Source organism: Cimex lectularius, unplaced genomic scaffold, assembly GCF_000648675.2.
Source record: "Cimex lectularius strain Harlan isolate CLEC.00 unplaced genomic scaffold, Clec_2.1 scaffold273, whole genome shotgun sequence".
Classification (NCBI taxonomy): Eukaryota; Metazoa; Arthropoda; class Insecta; order Hemiptera; family Cimicidae; genus Cimex; species Cimex lectularius.
Genome location: NW_019392859.1, coordinates 532,141 through 550,198, shown reverse-complemented (window position 1 = coordinate 550,198; position 18,058 = coordinate 532,141). Strand labels below are relative to the sequence as shown.

General features: G+C 35.5%; 1 protein-coding gene across 1 annotated transcript in view; it reads right to left on the bottom strand.

Annotated features, from left to right (window-relative positions):
• Window positions 1-624: 624 nt before the first annotated feature.
• Window positions 625-18,058, bottom strand: part of LOC112127602 (rap guanine nucleotide exchange factor 4-like) — a gene marked incomplete at its 3' end in the record, with an annotated part of 115,026 nt that continues 97,592 nt past the window's right edge. The window contains exon 3 of the mRNA XM_024228778.1: window positions 625-704. Coding sequence (XP_024084546.1) covers window positions 625-704 — 80 coding nt within the window. The remainder of the gene's footprint in view (window positions 705-18,058) is intronic.

Genomic DNA, 18,058 nt, shown 5'->3' with positions numbered 1-18,058 from the left:
TTTTTCTATAATCTAAGTAGGTTTAACCCCTTTCAATTAAGCAAGAAGACAATTGCAATTTCTCATTGCAACTACTCTCACTGCAAAACAATGTCATGTGTCATTTGTCGTACAAACTCATGGGAGTGAAAGAACTAGATAGGGCCTGTCAACAATGACTGATAGTAAAATTTTTACTTAACTACTCACTAAAATCAACAGTTGATTAAAAACTTTTTAATGAGCGATAAGAAGTAAGCGTAAAATTAATTAATCCATATATGTTCAGCGGTCATAATTGACCATATTAATTATTTTTTCATCTCAATCAAGACTTTACATACAAAGAATAATTAATAGAAAAATACGTAAAATTAATGTTTGAATTCATTTAATTATCAGCTGCCATTCAGCAAAAGTTTTGTATTTTTAAATATTGGAATTTGTATTTATATTTTCACGGTTAAACGTTCATAAATATATTTAGGGAAAAAAACAAGGGAAATATGTTTGAATGTCATGTGTCATTTGTCGTACAAACTCATGGGAGCGAAAGAACTAGATAAGGCCTGCCAGCAATGACTGATAGTAAAATTTTTACTTAACTACTCACTAAAAATAACATTTTTAATGTTGGTACGTTACCTTTTCCTGATTGACTTTGACTTCAACACTACCGGTAAGGATGACATACCAGGACGTTCCGATTTCTCCTTGGCGAAACACTGAAAATGAACACAAAAATCACATTAACCACTGTGAATAAACATATTTTGAGAATCACATCTTAAAATATATAAAAAAATTAATTTTTATTTCTTGTTATTTTAAGATTGTGATCTCATTAATTATTATAGCTGAAAAGGGAAGGATGCATTTTTTAATTTAATGTAAAAAGATACAATTTTATTAAGCCAGTGACTTAAGCCTTTTTTACTACAAGTGTTAACATCCATTTCGAGATGTAATTTACGAAGAATGTATAAAACTGTTAAGAAAAGCTGAAAGCAGTTATTGTTTTGTTACGACCTGTAAGTAACCTTATAATGGCAGAACAAGATTATTTTTAGACTAGATATCTATAAAACACGTAATTTACGTTTCCTTAGGCTACTCGCTAGGAGCTTTTCGTAATTTTTAATTTTCACATGAGGATGTTTTTTTACGACCTGTAAAAAACCTTATAATGGCAGAAAAAGATTATTTCTAGACTAGATATCTATAAAACTCGTAATTTACGTTTCCTTAGACTATCGCTAGGAGCTTTTTCGTAATTTTTAATTATCACATGTACTTGCTTAGTACTAATTTTAAAAATGAAAGGCTCAAAAAAATTAATAAGACTACAAAATTATATGGTTAATGACGTGGATGATTTATTTCATTAAAAACGGGTCCACACCCGAGTAAGAATAGGCCTATTACTTTTGGGCCAAAGCCCGCGAATCTGACTGGCATCTGGAGAGTTAGTTGGTCAATGTGTTCATCTAGTTGAAGGGTGATTCCGTGTGATTCCTATAAGGTTTATTGATTTGTATAATAAGTATTGACAAATGAAAGATAAGACAATAGCTTCAGTATCGATAATTTTATTGGCGTGAATGTGCAGTGTGACAGGGCCGATGGCAAACTACTGAGTACTCAATCGACCCTCAATTAGGCTAGTTTTATAAAAGATGTAAAGGGTGAGTATTCCACCACCCTGAATGGTATGTACATAGGAAATAATGTATTTAAGAATGAGTGAGAGTGTAAATAAGTTTGGATTTTGGAGCTGAATGCATTGGGTGCTGTATTGACCAAGACGTTGACGGCATCCGGAGGCCAACTCCGGTGGCTGGGCAGATAAACCCGAGGAATACCCAATGCGAGAAGTGATAGGCTCAACTCTGCACCCGCATGCAAGTATGTTCATGCTTGTGCAGATTTGGGCTTAGCTCTGTAAAAAAGTGTTACAACGTTTTTGCATGTCAACAAGGTGAATATATTCTTATTTTCCACCTTTAAAACAAAATAACAATAATCAATTATTCTTTTTATGTAAGGTCTTGGTTGAGATAAAAAAGTCAGTGTCACGAGCGGGATTCGAACCCACGACCCTCGGCTAAATACGACGCTGCTCTAACCACTTGAGCTATCGTGACTTCGATCCTCTCGGACACCAACTCTCCATCCCAAACTACAACCGTTCGAATTTTCCCTCTTTTAATTTAACACATAAACGGAATAATAACAATTAAAAAAAAACATATATACAGTTTTGTACTGGAAATAGTTGTATTTTTGAAAAAAAAAAACATAATTTTTAAAGATTTTTCGCTTTTGAAATGCTTTCTATGTTTGCGGAAATACCAAATAAAATTGCTTCACAAGAAAATTAACCAGTACAGATGTGGGACCACTGATTCCTATGGGTCAAAAAATACGAAAAATATTAGACACATATTCCAGGGAAGACCATTTGTTTACCTAGGATAAGAATATAATATGCAAATTTGTACTAAATGAGGGCAGGTGTATAAAAGGTAAGCAGATGCTTCCATTATACATGATAAAAAATATTTTGAAAAATATACTTTTTGGGTTGAACCAACCGAACCCATTTCTCTGATAGTCGGTGTTACATTTAAAGTTTCATTGCACCTCCGAATTTGATCCAATTTTAACGGAATTACAACCGTTAGACAGTTGTATTTCGTTTCTTTGATTTTATACAGTAATCTTTGAGTTTTCGTGTCATTACAAGAGAAAATAACTATGAAATCACTAAAAATTCCTCAAACGTATTAATTTTTGTCTCTCTTTCCGATGATTGATGACTGATTTCCAAAGGCCAGATTTATCCCATTTCGAGTAGGTTGTAGGATCCTAATCCCCAGTTAAGATGGTCGGTTAGAGTTGTTTCGGCGAAAGGCGAAAAAGTTGAGAAAAAATACTTTTTGATATTCCATTGCAAATCGAATGGCCACAGAGTAAGCAGAGTAACTATTACATTGTATATCAATAGATGTTCCAATTTGCTCGAGCGAAGACTGATTTTTAATTTTTATGGTTTTGCAAAGAGCATTAAAAATATGCTTTTAGCAAGAAACAACAAAGAAATAGTTTTCCGCGCCCTTCAAATGCCTATTTTCCAGGAAATTGTACAGGGGTTACAACCCTCTAATCTATATACAATGGCAGCAACATGGCATCTGTCAATAAATTACGTTTAGAGATAAAAACAGAACTATTGAATTTCTTTTTATTTCTCATTTTCCCCACTTATAATGACAAAATCCAAAGGCTGTTGATATAGGCTTTTCAACGATAGTACTAATGTTGAATTTGAAAAATCTTCCAGAGCAATTATACATTTTTTGTTTTTTATTTTAATTTTAAACTGAATACAACATAATATAATAATAATATTTGGCGAATATGGTTTCATAGCGTGAGTACCGAGAACGACGTTCCCCCAGTGGTACCGCAATTATACATTTATTTCGTTGCGCAAATATTTGTGCCGCTCAAACCTGGGACAACCGTTTTAGTCTGGGAGGGTTCGTAGGAAAAGTAACAAGGAATAGATTATGTTTTAATGAATTAGGTTGAGATTTGGAGTAGAATTTTAGATATCAGGATTTCACAAGGTCTAGGACGGTAGATGTTTAGGTCGTGTTGACTAGTATGGCTCCTTAAATAGCATTTATACATTGTACGGTAGACTTAGGTTTGTAAGGGTTGAATACGATTTCGATTGAAGTTCTTTGTTATCTAGTAGAATTTCAGTTCATAAGTCGATAAAGTAGTTCACTATAAAGTTTTATCCCTATAGCGTCAGTTTGGATTGACCATTTCGTTTCTCTGTATACAGTCTGCTTTTTCAGTCTGGTGGCTTCCAATTTACCCATTTGTTTGCATACAGTCCTATCGGTTTGTCGTTGGTATTTTAATATTGCTGATGAAGAACTGTATGGTGGGATTTGTTTTTGTTGACCATGATATTCCAAGTCTAAAGCCAGGGAGTTTTAAAACAAGGTGAAGGGGAAGGTAAGCAGAGTAGATGTATAGAGGAATGGTGCAGCATAAATCTTTGAGGAACATCAGCGTTGCCAGGCTAAATAGTAGATCTAGCGAAACCGTGGATTACATGAAACAGATGACCGGATAAATAAGATTTAAGAATGAATTAATAAGTGGAAGAAATTGTTCTTTTAAGCTTCTTCAGTAGGCCTAGGTGTCATACCTGGTCAAGAGCTTCAGAAGTGTCCAGGATGACACGAGGGTAGCACTGCTTCACTCAAGGTTGGGTACGACTGGTACATACTGGCTTATAATGGAGTGAAGCTGAACTTATGGAATATGATTTAAGGATTTTAATATGGAATGCAACTTGATGAGTAGAAGCTTCTGGAGCATTTTTCCACGATGTAAATAAGACTGATGGAACAGTACGAAGTCAAATGTGACACAGAATTTCCAAAGGATTCGAACAATTTGTGGGGATCGAATTGTAATGAGTTGTAAATCGTTATCAGGAAAACGTTACTTCGGTGAGCAGTTTGAGGATGAACCTGGTTATCAAGTCATATCCATGACTAACTACTTTGGTTGCGGGTTGTTTGTTTGACGTCGTTTTGGAATCAAAAGTGTGGGGAGGAGTGATGAATTTTTATGCAAACCATCGGACATCGTAGAAAAACATTTTCCCCGGGCTAATCCACTACAAAAATGTCTATTCGTTATGACTACAGAAAATCACAATAACAGCAGAAAACCACAAGTTCGAACATTTTTTCAGCTCCTATGCTCATTAGCAAGAATGTTCGGACAAGAATCTTACAATTTTCGACCTAATATACCAAAACAGTTTTATTAGATCCCACCTGCGTACACTTCTTATCATAGAATGGAAATAATTTTAGTAAATTTAACTAACTCTACCTGTAAATCAACTAACGATTATGTTCATTGGGAAGGCGAAGTGCATATTAAATTTTCGAAAATAAAAGAAGTAGCAAGTATATCATGTGCCTATAAATTTTTCTCTTATTTCTTTCCGTTTCAGAAAGGAACCATTTTCCGCTAGAAAGAACTGTGAAAATTGACAGTAAACATCGCTTCAGGCTGTTACTGTCGAAAGGAGAAATTTGATCTTTTCTGAGCAGAGCTTGCCTGGGCCTCATTCGCCGTTTCAATTGATCAATCGCCGCTACATAAATGTCGGACTTGATAGGTCCCATAAAAACGAATTGGTGCTAAAAATCATTCTGGATCTGTTTTATTAGATCCTTAGTTAAATTGACTTATACCCTTACTAAGGAAATTTCTACTCAATTGTAGATCGAATATTTCCAAAAATCTTTACTCTCTCTCTCTCTCTCTCTCTCTCTCTCTCTCTCTCTCTCTCTCTCTCTATCTATCTATCTGTCTGTCTATCTAACCCGCATTTGCGCAGCACAAGAAAATAATAGTGAGGATGGAATAATGAACAAAAGGTTAATAAAATGATACAAATTCAAAACACCTANCTCTCACTCCCTCTCCCTCTCCCTCTCTCTCTCTCTCTCTCTAGTTGTTACTTTATTACATGAATTATGACATTTAGTCACCATAATTTATTAAGGTAAAACCAAACTCGTCTGTCGGGAATATTACTTTTCCTATTATAACTCATGCTTGTGACAACTTTTGTAAAATGGAACAGTGTTTTTTACTGTGGCTACCTTAAATACATAAGATAGATCGTAATGATAGAGTTTAAATGGATTTATTCACAGCCATAAAAACGGCTGAAACCGCAGAACGTGTAAATAAAGCTTATATTATTATATATCAGGAAGACTCTATAACGTGAAATTTAATATTCAACCACCTTTGTTTAGTGTAAAATGAGATCTGCTCTGTTGAACGTGTGAGGACCGATCTCGAGAGTATAATTACAATTAAGCCAGAGCTACATTTATAACGGGGATTTTTTTAAATAATCCTTTTTCTCAGATAAATATCTTTTTTAGCTTTATTTTACTGGATAACTCAAAAGCATTTTCGACTGCTATTTCACTTTTGTACTATTCACTAATTTCCTGGTCCGCTTGACCAATTAATATCTTTCAGTTAATTAAGGTTTTAAGTTAAGTTAAAAAAGTCAATGGCACGAGCGGGATTCGAATGAAAAATGGCAAAAAGGATGGAAAATTCAAAAGGTGGGGTTGAGATGGGAAATTAGTTTCCGAGGTCACGATAGCTGAAGTGGTAGAGCAGCGGCGCATCTAGCCGAAGATCGTGGGTTCGAATCCCGCTCGTGACACTGACTTTTTTAACTTAACTTAAAACCTTAATTAACTGAAAGATATTAATTGGTCAAGCGGACCAGGAAAACTTGTGAATATGGTAAGTTAAAATAAAGTATATCTTCACTAAAGATTTCCGTGGTCATTTCAATGGCGCCGAGAATCAAGTAGATTACACAACATTTGAAAAATGGCATAAAGGATTGAAAATACGAAAGGATGAATGAAGAGGTTTTCGTGTATATCTTCTTTTTCTATTCATATTGTACAGTAAGAAGACCTGAATACTTCAGGAGATTATCCTACATTCCAAATTGGAGTAAAGAGTCCCTACTGTTCGAAGTCTTATTCTTAATTGTATTCGAGATATATCACTGTACAGGTTACTTAACCTTTCACAACTTTTTCCATAAAATGCCCCGAATTTCGTAAAATGATTATTCAGAAATCGTGATATGCGGTCTGGTGTGATGTAGGTTTCTGAAAAACATTTTCTTTATCGCGCCAACGTTTCGATCTTTATTGAGATCATCTTCAGGGCCTGGGATTTACAAACATTGTTTAAATTTAACAAATACATGTAGTATGTGAAAAAATGAATTTATACAATGCAAAATATATTTTTATATTCAATCAAAGTATTTCTATTCACTTAAAGTGTTTCTTTTCTGTGTAATTGTCCCACATGTTTGTAAATCGCAGGCCCTGAAGATGTTCTCAATAAAGATCGAAACGTTGGTACGAAGAAAAAAATGTTTTTCTGAAACCTAGACCGCATCTCACGATTTCTGAATAATCATCGACTAACGGTCACTAATCACCACCCTTTAAAATGTTGATCCGTCAATAAATTTGATTAAGCGATGGAAAAAAAAAACTGTAAAAAACCTGAACTTCTTCTGTTTTATTGTTATTTGCAAATAAAATCACTTATAGAAGATAAACTTTTACAGGTTTCTAAAGTTCCTGTCTGAAGTTTAAGTAAGATTTTCTCGGTTCTGTAAATACTGACAGATTTGGCGCTGCAGAACAGTTTCCTGTACTAATTAGCTTTTAATACTTATACTTATTTCTCAAAGGTTATGTTCAATGGAAAATTAGCGTTATCTTTAGAAAAAAACCATACATGAAAAATCTTTCAACCTTGTTCTTTGCTTGTGTAAAACTTTGGAATATTTATTTGACATAGCTAAGCACCAGAAAGGAATAATACTGTACCAGGAACTTCGTGAAGGATTCGTCTGTTGAGAAGAATTATAATACTAACTACGAACTTACAAATTCTAAAAGGTAAATGTTGAGAACGTTTGCACCGCGGTTTATAAATAATTTCAATTCAACTATAAATCTCATAGGATTTTTCAGTGATATTCCCATTCGTGTGGTTTCAATAAGATTAATATTTTACGACAAACGAGGGACGTATTGAAAAGAAATGTTTGAAAGGTATAATTAACCTAACACAATTCAGATTTTGAAAATGGGAACTTTTTAGACAGATTTGATAACCTCCTGCTATAATATTAATTGTTGTGTCATAAAGTGTGTTATTTATTACTGGACTGCGCCCGGGTTTTCTATTCATTGCCTAATGAAATAATTTATGCAATCGTTTCTGTCACGGCGGATTGTAATAACAACAATAAACCGCTTCAAAGCAAACCTCGCACGAATGTTGTTTTCCTGACTGGCTGTTTATGGGTTCATTCTGCAGTCATTAATTCACGCTTGTTCGGCGGCCGGCAGCGCAAACAGAATTCCGGATAAACTGATTCCAGAACAAATAGAATATTCTTTTTTATAATAACCCGTACTGTCGGTTTGTTGCAGGGTATATAAACGGCAAGGGTATAAGCTAAAATTTGGTCTTTTCCGATTATATCAGTGACACTAATCTACCACAAATGGGCCATCACATAGAGAAAAACAGACCAAAGCAGCGTAGATTGCATACCCAAAATGATTGATAACACAAGCTACAGGTTCTTTAATCCAATTCCATAACAGGAAATATATGAAAACATAGGAAAATTACTAAATTTAATTAGGAATACATTAGGTTTTAATATGGTTGCAGTTTTTCTTTTTGTTTAGAAAACCTCTCGAGGTGGCCCAATTATACCGTGGAACTTTTGTGCAGGCTACGTGATCAACATCGTGTGAGTTGTGAGCATCGAGCTCAGGTCTCAAACAGGTATCTTCTTTTTAAAGCCCTAGACCACTCTAAAGGTGGCCATTCACGATCGCTCGTAGCAGTCCAAACGGAGCGACGCCGTTCCAAAAACCACGTCAATGGCAAAACTGAGTTGGCGTGCCCGGCTGTGCCGAATATTCGGCCGGTCCAAACTCCATCGCGCCACTCCAAATATCTATGGCGCGACGACGGCATCGCGCGTTCGTGAATGGGAAAACTTGGCGTGGAGGGTGGGAATTTTGGCGCGCTGGCATGGTCGTGAATGTGAAAACCCTCGTTTTTTTGGAGCAGTCTCCGTTTTTCTGTCACTGAGCAAACATCTCCGTCGTACTTTCTCAAAAAGTCAAAAACGTTTATTCTTTATTGGTAATGACATCCAATCGAGATTTTATTGTTGAGGTGATTGAAATGTATGAAAGTTTACCATGTTTATGAAAGTGGTGGACAATGATTATATTACCACGATAGAAATAAAAGAAATTCGATCCTCAACCAGTTGGTCGACGTTTTCAAAATAAAGGATACAAATGCAATGAGAGATGCGGTATTGATAACCCCTAACAATGATCAGAAATAGTAGTAGAGAACTTAAGTTCTTTGTAGTTCATCCCTGTAGCGAGAAATCATAATGTGGTTGCCAACCTTTCTTGTAGTGATGATTTCTCTCATGACAATCTTTTGTTTTCTAATCGAGGGGCTAACAAGCTGGAGTAAATATAAAAAGACGTTAATCTTTTTTTTGTAAGTTTTGGTTGAAATGAAAAAATATTGTCACGAGGGGATTCGATCCACGACATTCGGCTAAATACGCCTTTGCGCTAACCACTTGAGCTATCCTGACTTTGATAGTTCGATCCACTCGGGCACCTACTCCCCATCTCAACCTACAACCTTTCGAATTTTCTCTCTTTTTGCCATTTTTTGGTGTCGGAGAGGATCGAAGTGGTCGAGCAGCGGCGTATTTAGCCGAAGGCCATGGATTCAGATCTCGCTCGTGGCACTAGCTTTTTCATTTCAACCAAAACCTTACAAAACAGATTAAATAATTGAAAGAAGTCATTTGGTCAATAAAACACTAAATATAATGAATAAATAAGACGTTTCATCCATCCTTAAATAGTTCCTCCAATCAGCGGGTTCAAGGGAAAGACCTTTCATCAAATTGATGTGGGTATTACGGCTTCTGTTCAGGAGCTACTTCTTACACCATTTCCTCTTCGATTTTTTGTTTTTAATATGTAAATAAACAGAAGAGTTGCACAAGAGATCGTCATCCATTTTGAGAAGGTAATTCACTGGTTAATGTTCGGAGCGACTGGCTGTGGAGCGGTCGTGAATGCCCCCTCAAATTTCAGGCACTCCAAATGGAGCTGTACGGCTTGGCGCGGTTCCATTTGGAGTGATCGTGAATGGCCACCTTAAGGCAACTTTTAATCTAAACGTTCAAGCTAGTCGTTCTATGAAACTTGCGACTCTTCGATGGCTACTTAAACTCAGATGCGAGCAAGTGTTTCTCAATTCTGTGCCATGGAAGGAAGACGACGGAATTTTTTTGTGCGCCCTCTGTAACCTAAGAGCTACTGAAGGTATCTTTCATTTTGCTGCCCACTGTCAGAGCTCCGTATCCTGTATCTCGGGTATGCATCGCTTTCCAGGTCTCAGTTGCTTCATCTGTTAAATATCGTGGATATTGAGAGGTCGAAAGGTCTAGCACACTATGCACCTCATGCCAGACAATATAGGTACGAATACAATACCGAGTTATAATTGTTTAACTTGTTGTATCTAAAATCATCTAGTTTTTATAATTGAGTTTTTATTTATATTTTTTTATTATTACTATTATTATATAGTTTATTTTTAGTTTTTCGTTTTCGCACGCCTGAAAAAGATCAGCCACCTTCCGTCAGACGGATAACCATCCATGCTGCAAAATGTTTTTAATATTGTATATTGTGTAATGCTTCTCTTTAATGTGAATAAAGCATGTTATCTATCTATCTATCATAGGAAAATTACAAAAACTAATCTATTGGACCTTATACATTGACAGGCAGAAAATTCCACCCACTTCTGACATAACTTGATTTGTATATATTTTTATATATTAATCAAAGTTTCAGGTTTTTTAACGTTTAATAATTGAGTATTTGTCTAAAAAAGTTTAAAAAAATGTAATTTGCTAAGGAAAAGGAAAAAAAAGACGGACAGATAAAATTTGTTTTCATTTTGTTTTAGATTTTTACTTAATATTTCAATATCGAATATTTCCTCCTTTTGCCTTAATTACAACTCGAAGACGCCTCGGCATACTGTCTACCATTGTGGAAATGTCTCTTTGCTGAAGGTTAGCCTATTCTTCATGAAAAATCCATTCAAGACAGTGGACGTATCAGGAAATGATGGACGCGCTCTTATCCGTCTTTTGAGGTTATCTCATAAATGTTCGATCGGGTTTAAATCAGGAGAGGCTGGCCAAGCTTATTCACTGATGTTATGCTGTTGAAGGTACGTTGTCCTATGCGAGCAACATGTTATCGTGCATTAGAATAGGATTGTCGCTGATTGCATCGAGGATAGGCAACGCGTGATGGTTCAAGATTTCATCCTCATAGCGAGTGGACGTCAAAGACCTTCCATGAACAACAACCAACTCTGTGCGACTCCCCATTGAAATTCCCGTAAATTCCTCAAATGAAAAGGTTGGTTCTGGGACGAATTACAGGCTTCTTAACTTTCATTTCGCCTTCTCCGCACTCTTTCACGCACATCTGGAGATCCTAGAACAAATTTACCCTCACCAGTAAAAGGTACGGCGTCCAATCGTCCAAAGACCAATGGCTGTATTCTCGAGCAAATGGGATCCGGGCAACTCTGTGTTCTGGTCAATTCTGGTCGTTCGACGGATTGAAAAGCCATTAGTCTATACCGATTTAATCTTCTTCGAGTAGTGCGTTCAGAAATTTGGACACCTCGAATTTCCAGGAGATGATGAATCGCTTGAACAACAGAAAGGTGCCGGTTTCGCCAAATTCCAAAGGCAAAAAACAGTCATCCTGTGGTTCTGTCTCCCTAGGTCCAGAACCGGGCCTTCTATGGTAAAACCCAGTTTCTCCAAAAGTCTCTGTAGGGTTTCGTAGCGAACTCCGATGGCAATAGCCGCTTACCTGATGGAACGTCCATCATCAGTAAGTGCCCCTCCACGCGCAATATCCTCAGCACTAAGTGGCATTTTTATGTTGAAAAATTGAAATTAAGAAAACAAAAATGAAAACTACACAGCAATAGCTTCAGAATTCAAATGAGATTGAATAAACATTTTAAATTCCGTAAAAATTAAACATTGAAAAATCCTTTATCTTTGTTTTGGATTAAGGATTGTGTGTACCTCTAACTCATAGTTCCTATTTAAAACAGCATAAACGAATATTTATTGATAAAAACAATGAGATAAATTAAGGGAAGAATTTTCTTTTATCGAGAAAATGAAAAAAATTCAATTGGGTGGAATTTTTTGCCTGTCAGTGTATTAAATTTTGAATTTTAGCATCATTCGGCTGGTCAATCTCTCTTTAGATTTTGCTAGAACAATTTTTGGAAAGGTTTTATATCTTGCAGTGTATGAAACGTGTGTCCCTTTTGTACTAATGTTACGAAGCGGTGTTAGCCTGAAAGAGGAAGGTCAAGGACTAAAGGGGGCTCGATTTCATTAGGAGCTTACTCTCGTTGAAACGAAACGCTCCTAATGCCACCAAAGTATCGCCTAACATACATAGACGTTTTTCAAAATAGAGGCCAAAATTTACAGAACAACTGGAAGTTCTATAATGGCTAACAATGCAAATTGATCAGAAACTGGGTTTTTTTTCGTCTTGGCATCATTTCGTCCGGAAGAGAATGTCGTCGCAGTACTTATCATAAAACGTTCTCTATTTAGGTATTACAAATGAACCAACAACTATTAAATTCCTGCTAGGATAAAGACAATGTCGAAAACATAGCATTGAAGTCTAAAGTGGAAAACGGATTGAATGAACATTTAAAGAAGTCCAGAAATAAATGTCCCAGATTTGCTGGTCTGCATATTTTTGCTGGGTTTGACTGTCAGACATCATAATGCATTTCTTCATATTCCATGATTGTAAGTTAAAGTTATATCATTGTCAACTATTTATCATTGAACAATTATTTTTTAGCTGTTTTATCTGTCTGTATTCCCCCCCCCCAAAAAAAAACTTGCGTTTTTCAACTATAGAAAAGTATAACGATATTTTGGAAAAAGCTGAAAATGTTAAATGCATGGAGTACACTCATCAACGAAAAGTTTAATGTTTTATGTTTCAATGCCCAACACAGGAATAAAAAAATAGTAACCTTGTATGCTCATTGAAAAATATATTCCTCTTCCCCCTGAAGTAACCTTGCAATTTCTGATTACAGGATCATTTTTATATTATTTATTTGTGACCTAGGCTTTGCTTTATTGTACCACAAATGCGAATGTAAGACAATAATTAGGATAACAAAGAAAGTAATAATTAGGGCCGTCGGTGGCCGCAACGGTTTTTTTAAGCGTTGACACGGTGCCCATCACTGTAAGCCGTACGGTAAAGGTCCCGACATACTTAACATAAATGAGCTAAAGAACATAATAAATTAACGTTCATATTTTACAAACTAAATAATGATTATTTGGAGATCGTGAGATGCGGTTTGGTGGGTCGTAGGTTTTAGAAAAACATATAGTGCCAACGTTTCGATCTTTATTGAGATCATCTTCAGGGCCTGGGATTTATAAACATTTTTTCAATTTTAGAAATACATGTAGGATTTGGGAAATAATGAATTTATAAAAAGCTAGAAATTTTCCATTCAATCAAAATATTTGTACTCACTCAAAGTGTTTGTTTCTGTGTAGATGTGCCGTTCTTGTGTGCCGGCTTGATGTTTTATGTTTATGTACGTTGGATTTTGAAGGGGTGGGGAAGAAAGTCAGGATAGAAAGAAATTTTTATATGAGTAGTCTGCTTCTTTCAGATGAAAGGAACCGACAATGGGAAAAAAACGAGTAATGGTTCGGCCTGATTATCCTTTCAGGAAACACAGACGTGGGAAGTAGAGGAAAGGAAAGCCAAATTTATGAAAAATTAGATTATGTAAAAAATATGTGGTGATTAGTGACCGTTAATCGATAATTATTCAGAAATCGTGAGATGCGGTCTGGTGTGATGTAGGTTTCAGAAAAACATTTTCTTTATCGTGCCAACGATTCGATCTTTATTGAAATCATCTTTAAGGCCTGAGATTTACAAACCTTGTTTACATTTAACAAATACATTTAGGATATGGAAAAGCGAATTTATACAATGCAAAATATATTTTTTATATTCCATCAAAGTATTTCTACTCACTCAAAGTGTACTTAGAAACATTTTTGTATAAGGCGTCGGCTTCATTGAGGTGAAAGGTCTGTTCTGTACCGACATCCTTCCCCACCCCTTCAAAATCCAACGTATTTAAACATAAAACAGCAAAATCTCACTGGCACTCTCGACCCGACACGCAAGAATGGCACAATTACACAGAAGACAAACACTTTGAGTGAGTAGAAATACTTTGAATATAAAAAATATATTTTGCATTGTATAAATTCACTTTTTCACATAATAAATGTATTTGTTAAATGTAAACAATGTTTGTAAATCCCTGGCCCTGAAGGTGATCTCAATAAAGATCGAAACGTTGGCACGATAAAGGAAATGTTTTTCTGAAACCTACATCACACCAGACCGCATCTCACGATTTCTGAATAATTATGTAAAAATGTTTGATGTGAGGAATGTAATGACCCTAATGCCTTCTCCACATTTAAACAATGTTTATAAACCCCAGGCTCTGAAGGTGATCTCAATAAAGATCGAAATGTATTTTATATGCTGTATTATATGTTTTGTGTGATGTGATGATATATGTATGTCATCGATATTTAATTTGATTAATGATATTAGCGTAGCTGCGACTGAGTTTACATGTGTGTGTTCGGTAATTGATGCTGTGTTTATCTCTGTTGATGTAAAACATTTCTAAAAAGTTAAATTTATGTTTGTTTTGTTCTGTGTGTAATATTTTTGGATTGTTGAAGTCGACTTACAACCTCTCGAATTTTCCCTCCTTTTGGCCATTTTTCAAAATTCAAAAGATTGTCTATTGAGGTAGAAAGGTAAAATGAAGTATATCTTCAAGAAAGCTCTCCGTGGCCAATTCATTTGTCGCCGAGAATCGAATAGATTACACAACATTTGAATAATGGCAAAAATGAAGGAAAATTCAAAAGGTGGCGTTGAGATGGGAAGTTAGTGTCCGAGTGAATCGAAATCTCGATAGCTCAAGTGGTAGAGCAGCGGCGTTTTGTGCCGAAGGTCGTGGGTTCGAATCCCGCTTGTGGCACAAGCTTTTTCATTTCAACCAAAACCTTACATAAAAAGATTAATTAATAAATAATAATATTATACATAAATAATATAAAAATAAACCTATAATCTGAAATGAAAAGCACGCATAAAGTCAATTGTGGGATTATGAAAAAAAAAACAGTTACACACACCCAAAAATTTGCTGTTTTAAATCCATAATTTTAAAACATCGAAATAAAATTTAAAAGTTTTAAAATTAAAGAAAAGTGTAATTTATAATACAATTACCAACATTCAAGAGTAGTATTTCAACAGGGGCTACTTTGTAGTTGCTAGGGATTAAAACAAAATAAAACACGAGCTTTGAGCAGGCGTCTCTCCATCCCGTCAATATTTAAATGAAACCCGGCCGACGAATTGGAAAGGGAATGGTAAATCGGTTTCTGTATTGTATTCGAAATCATATTTCTGAAGCTGTATATAACACAAATATCAGGCGTTGTTAACAATCTTTTCCGTGCAGATTTTCTGTTAACAAATGTTTTCCGTTGAACGCTGCCATTGTTTGACATACAAGTTCACTACATATATAAACAAAGCAGATGATTAACTTCCAAGGATAAACTGAAATATACACGTGATAATTATTTAAAAAAAATAGGCTACGCAAGTATTTAGGATACGCAATATTGTTCCTTATTTGTTAATCTTTTTTTGTTATATTTGGCCGGATCGACAGAAAAGCTCTTATAAATCTAATGCGTGTTGTTTCCTCGACATTGTATTTATTAGCGTAAATGTGGATTTGTACATAGATGAGTGTACTCCATTGCCCAGATTGTGTGCAAGGTATGTAATTAAGGCAGAATATATTTAAGAAAAAATGAGAATGCCAATGTGAATAGCTTAAAAACTTCATGCATTCAGCCTGAATGGCTAACGCGGGGAACACACCTTATGCAACGCTATGCGACGCTACCCGATGCTACCCGACGCCTTGTCACGTTTTGGTAGGGTGTGCACATCTATGCGACGTCAAGCGCACGCCACGTACGCATGTCACAAACCAGTATCGCAATCGCAACGCCTCTTTTGTTCTTAATCCATTATTTTGGGCAAAACCGTAATAAATTGTTAGTTAAATTTTATGAGCACAACCATGTAATAAGCTGGTTAAATATAATTGTTTTAAATAATGTTATTCCGGTGTTTTGATAACTTTTCTGCCTAACCATCATAATTAAATAATTTTTATAAAAACTTTTGATCTCGTTTAATTTGGTTCACATTAAAATAGGCATGTTCCAATTAGTATAACGACAAAATTACATGTACTTAGTTTGAAATAAACTATAAAAACTATGAGTGTAAATTACAAAATGGTGTAATTTTATGAGCAAAACTATGAACTAAATTGTTAATTTAATTTTATGAGCAAAACAAAACTCATAAATTTTTGATATTAAAATAAGAATGTTGTAATTAATATATTGACAAAATTACATATACATGCTTTGGAATAAAGTACAAAAGATATGAGTGTCCTGTTCTGACGCTACTTGACGAAAATGGTGTAATTATATGAGCAAAACCATGAAATAAATTGTTCGTCAAATTTTATGAGCAAAACCTAACTAATAAATTGTTAGTTAAATTCATTGTATAAAAAAAATGGCATTCCGGTGTTTTGATCAATTTTCTACCAAACCATTAAAATTAATTTTTTTTAAATATAAAAACTAATAATTTTTTGATCTCTGTTAATTTGGTTTATATTAAAATAAGTTCGTTGTAATTAATATAACAATAGTACATGTAGTTTGAATAAAAATATGAGTGTGCGGTCCTTTTGTCTTCGACTGTACTCGATGCTACCCGACGAAAACTTGGACAGTGGGGATCGCGTAGCATAGAGTAGGGTAGCGTTGCATAGCATCGGGCAGACGTGCATGGAGGTAATGGTCTTATGGAAAATTGGACTTTGGATTTGGATTAGCATCGGATAAGTGTGTTCCTGGCTTTACGCACTAGAACTGCATTCCGGCTATTTTCAAAAAATCACCTCCGGTTCTATCCGACCGATTTAATAACTCAGTGCTCATTTTTCTCCCCAAAAAAATTAAGTTTTAAAGAAAAATATGAAAAATGGGGGTTCTCATTTAAATTTAATGTACATGGGGGTAATACAATTTTATGGAAAAATGCACTTTGGATTTGCGTCGGGTAGTGTCGCAAGGCGTTGCATCGGTAAGTGTGTTCCCCGCTTTAGGTGTAGTTGGGACATCTGTAGCATAAAATATATGCAGGATTTTCCGCTTTCATGCAATTGATTTTCTTTCTTACTTAGTGCACTATTGCAGATAATTCAACTCATCTTCGTTATTCTAGTGATAATCAAAATAATTAGTTAAGTTTGCTAACGGGCTGCCTGTTTTCTGAATTACTTTGAAACCTGTTCGCCGATTCGGTTCACCTCGTCCCTAATAGAAGCGGGGAGGTTCATTAATTTATCTACTAATGGAGTTTATTGCAGATTGCACGGGGGTAATGGAAAATTGGACTTCGGATTTGCGTCGGGTAGCGTCGCATAGCGTTGCATTGGGTAAGTGTGTTCCCGGCTTTAGCTTTCACCGGAGCCAATATTGTACGACGGACCATGCTATGTCCTCGGACTGTTAACTAAATTTGACTCTCGTCAATTTTCGTTAGTTCCTTAAATTTTTACTCACACTATTTTCAGTAACAAACCAACAATAATAGACGAACGAACGATAAGTTACAAAATATCATTTTTATACTTTCCTAATTTACGACATCCTCGGTTATTGAATGCCCGTAGTGTACGCGAACTACAAATATATATATTTTTTCTATAAAAAGAATTTAAATTTTGGTTGATAAAAAATTGAATCTACCGTCGTAGAGTGTATGTGGATCGTCTTCTCGTGCTGAAATCTGCATAACATGTTTTAATTAGAGAGGAAGGCAATATCCTCCGGGCCTTACATATTTCAGAAGGGCCGTTTCCAAGGAGGGCGCATTAACCGGCGAGTGATGAATGATTGACTAGGTCGAAGCTACTTATGAATACAAATGCTGCCGTCGGATTCGACAGTCGTGGCACCAGGTTTAACGACTTGAGCGAATTACGTTTCATTGATCACTACCGACGCCCTCGGGGCTTCCTGACTGAACAA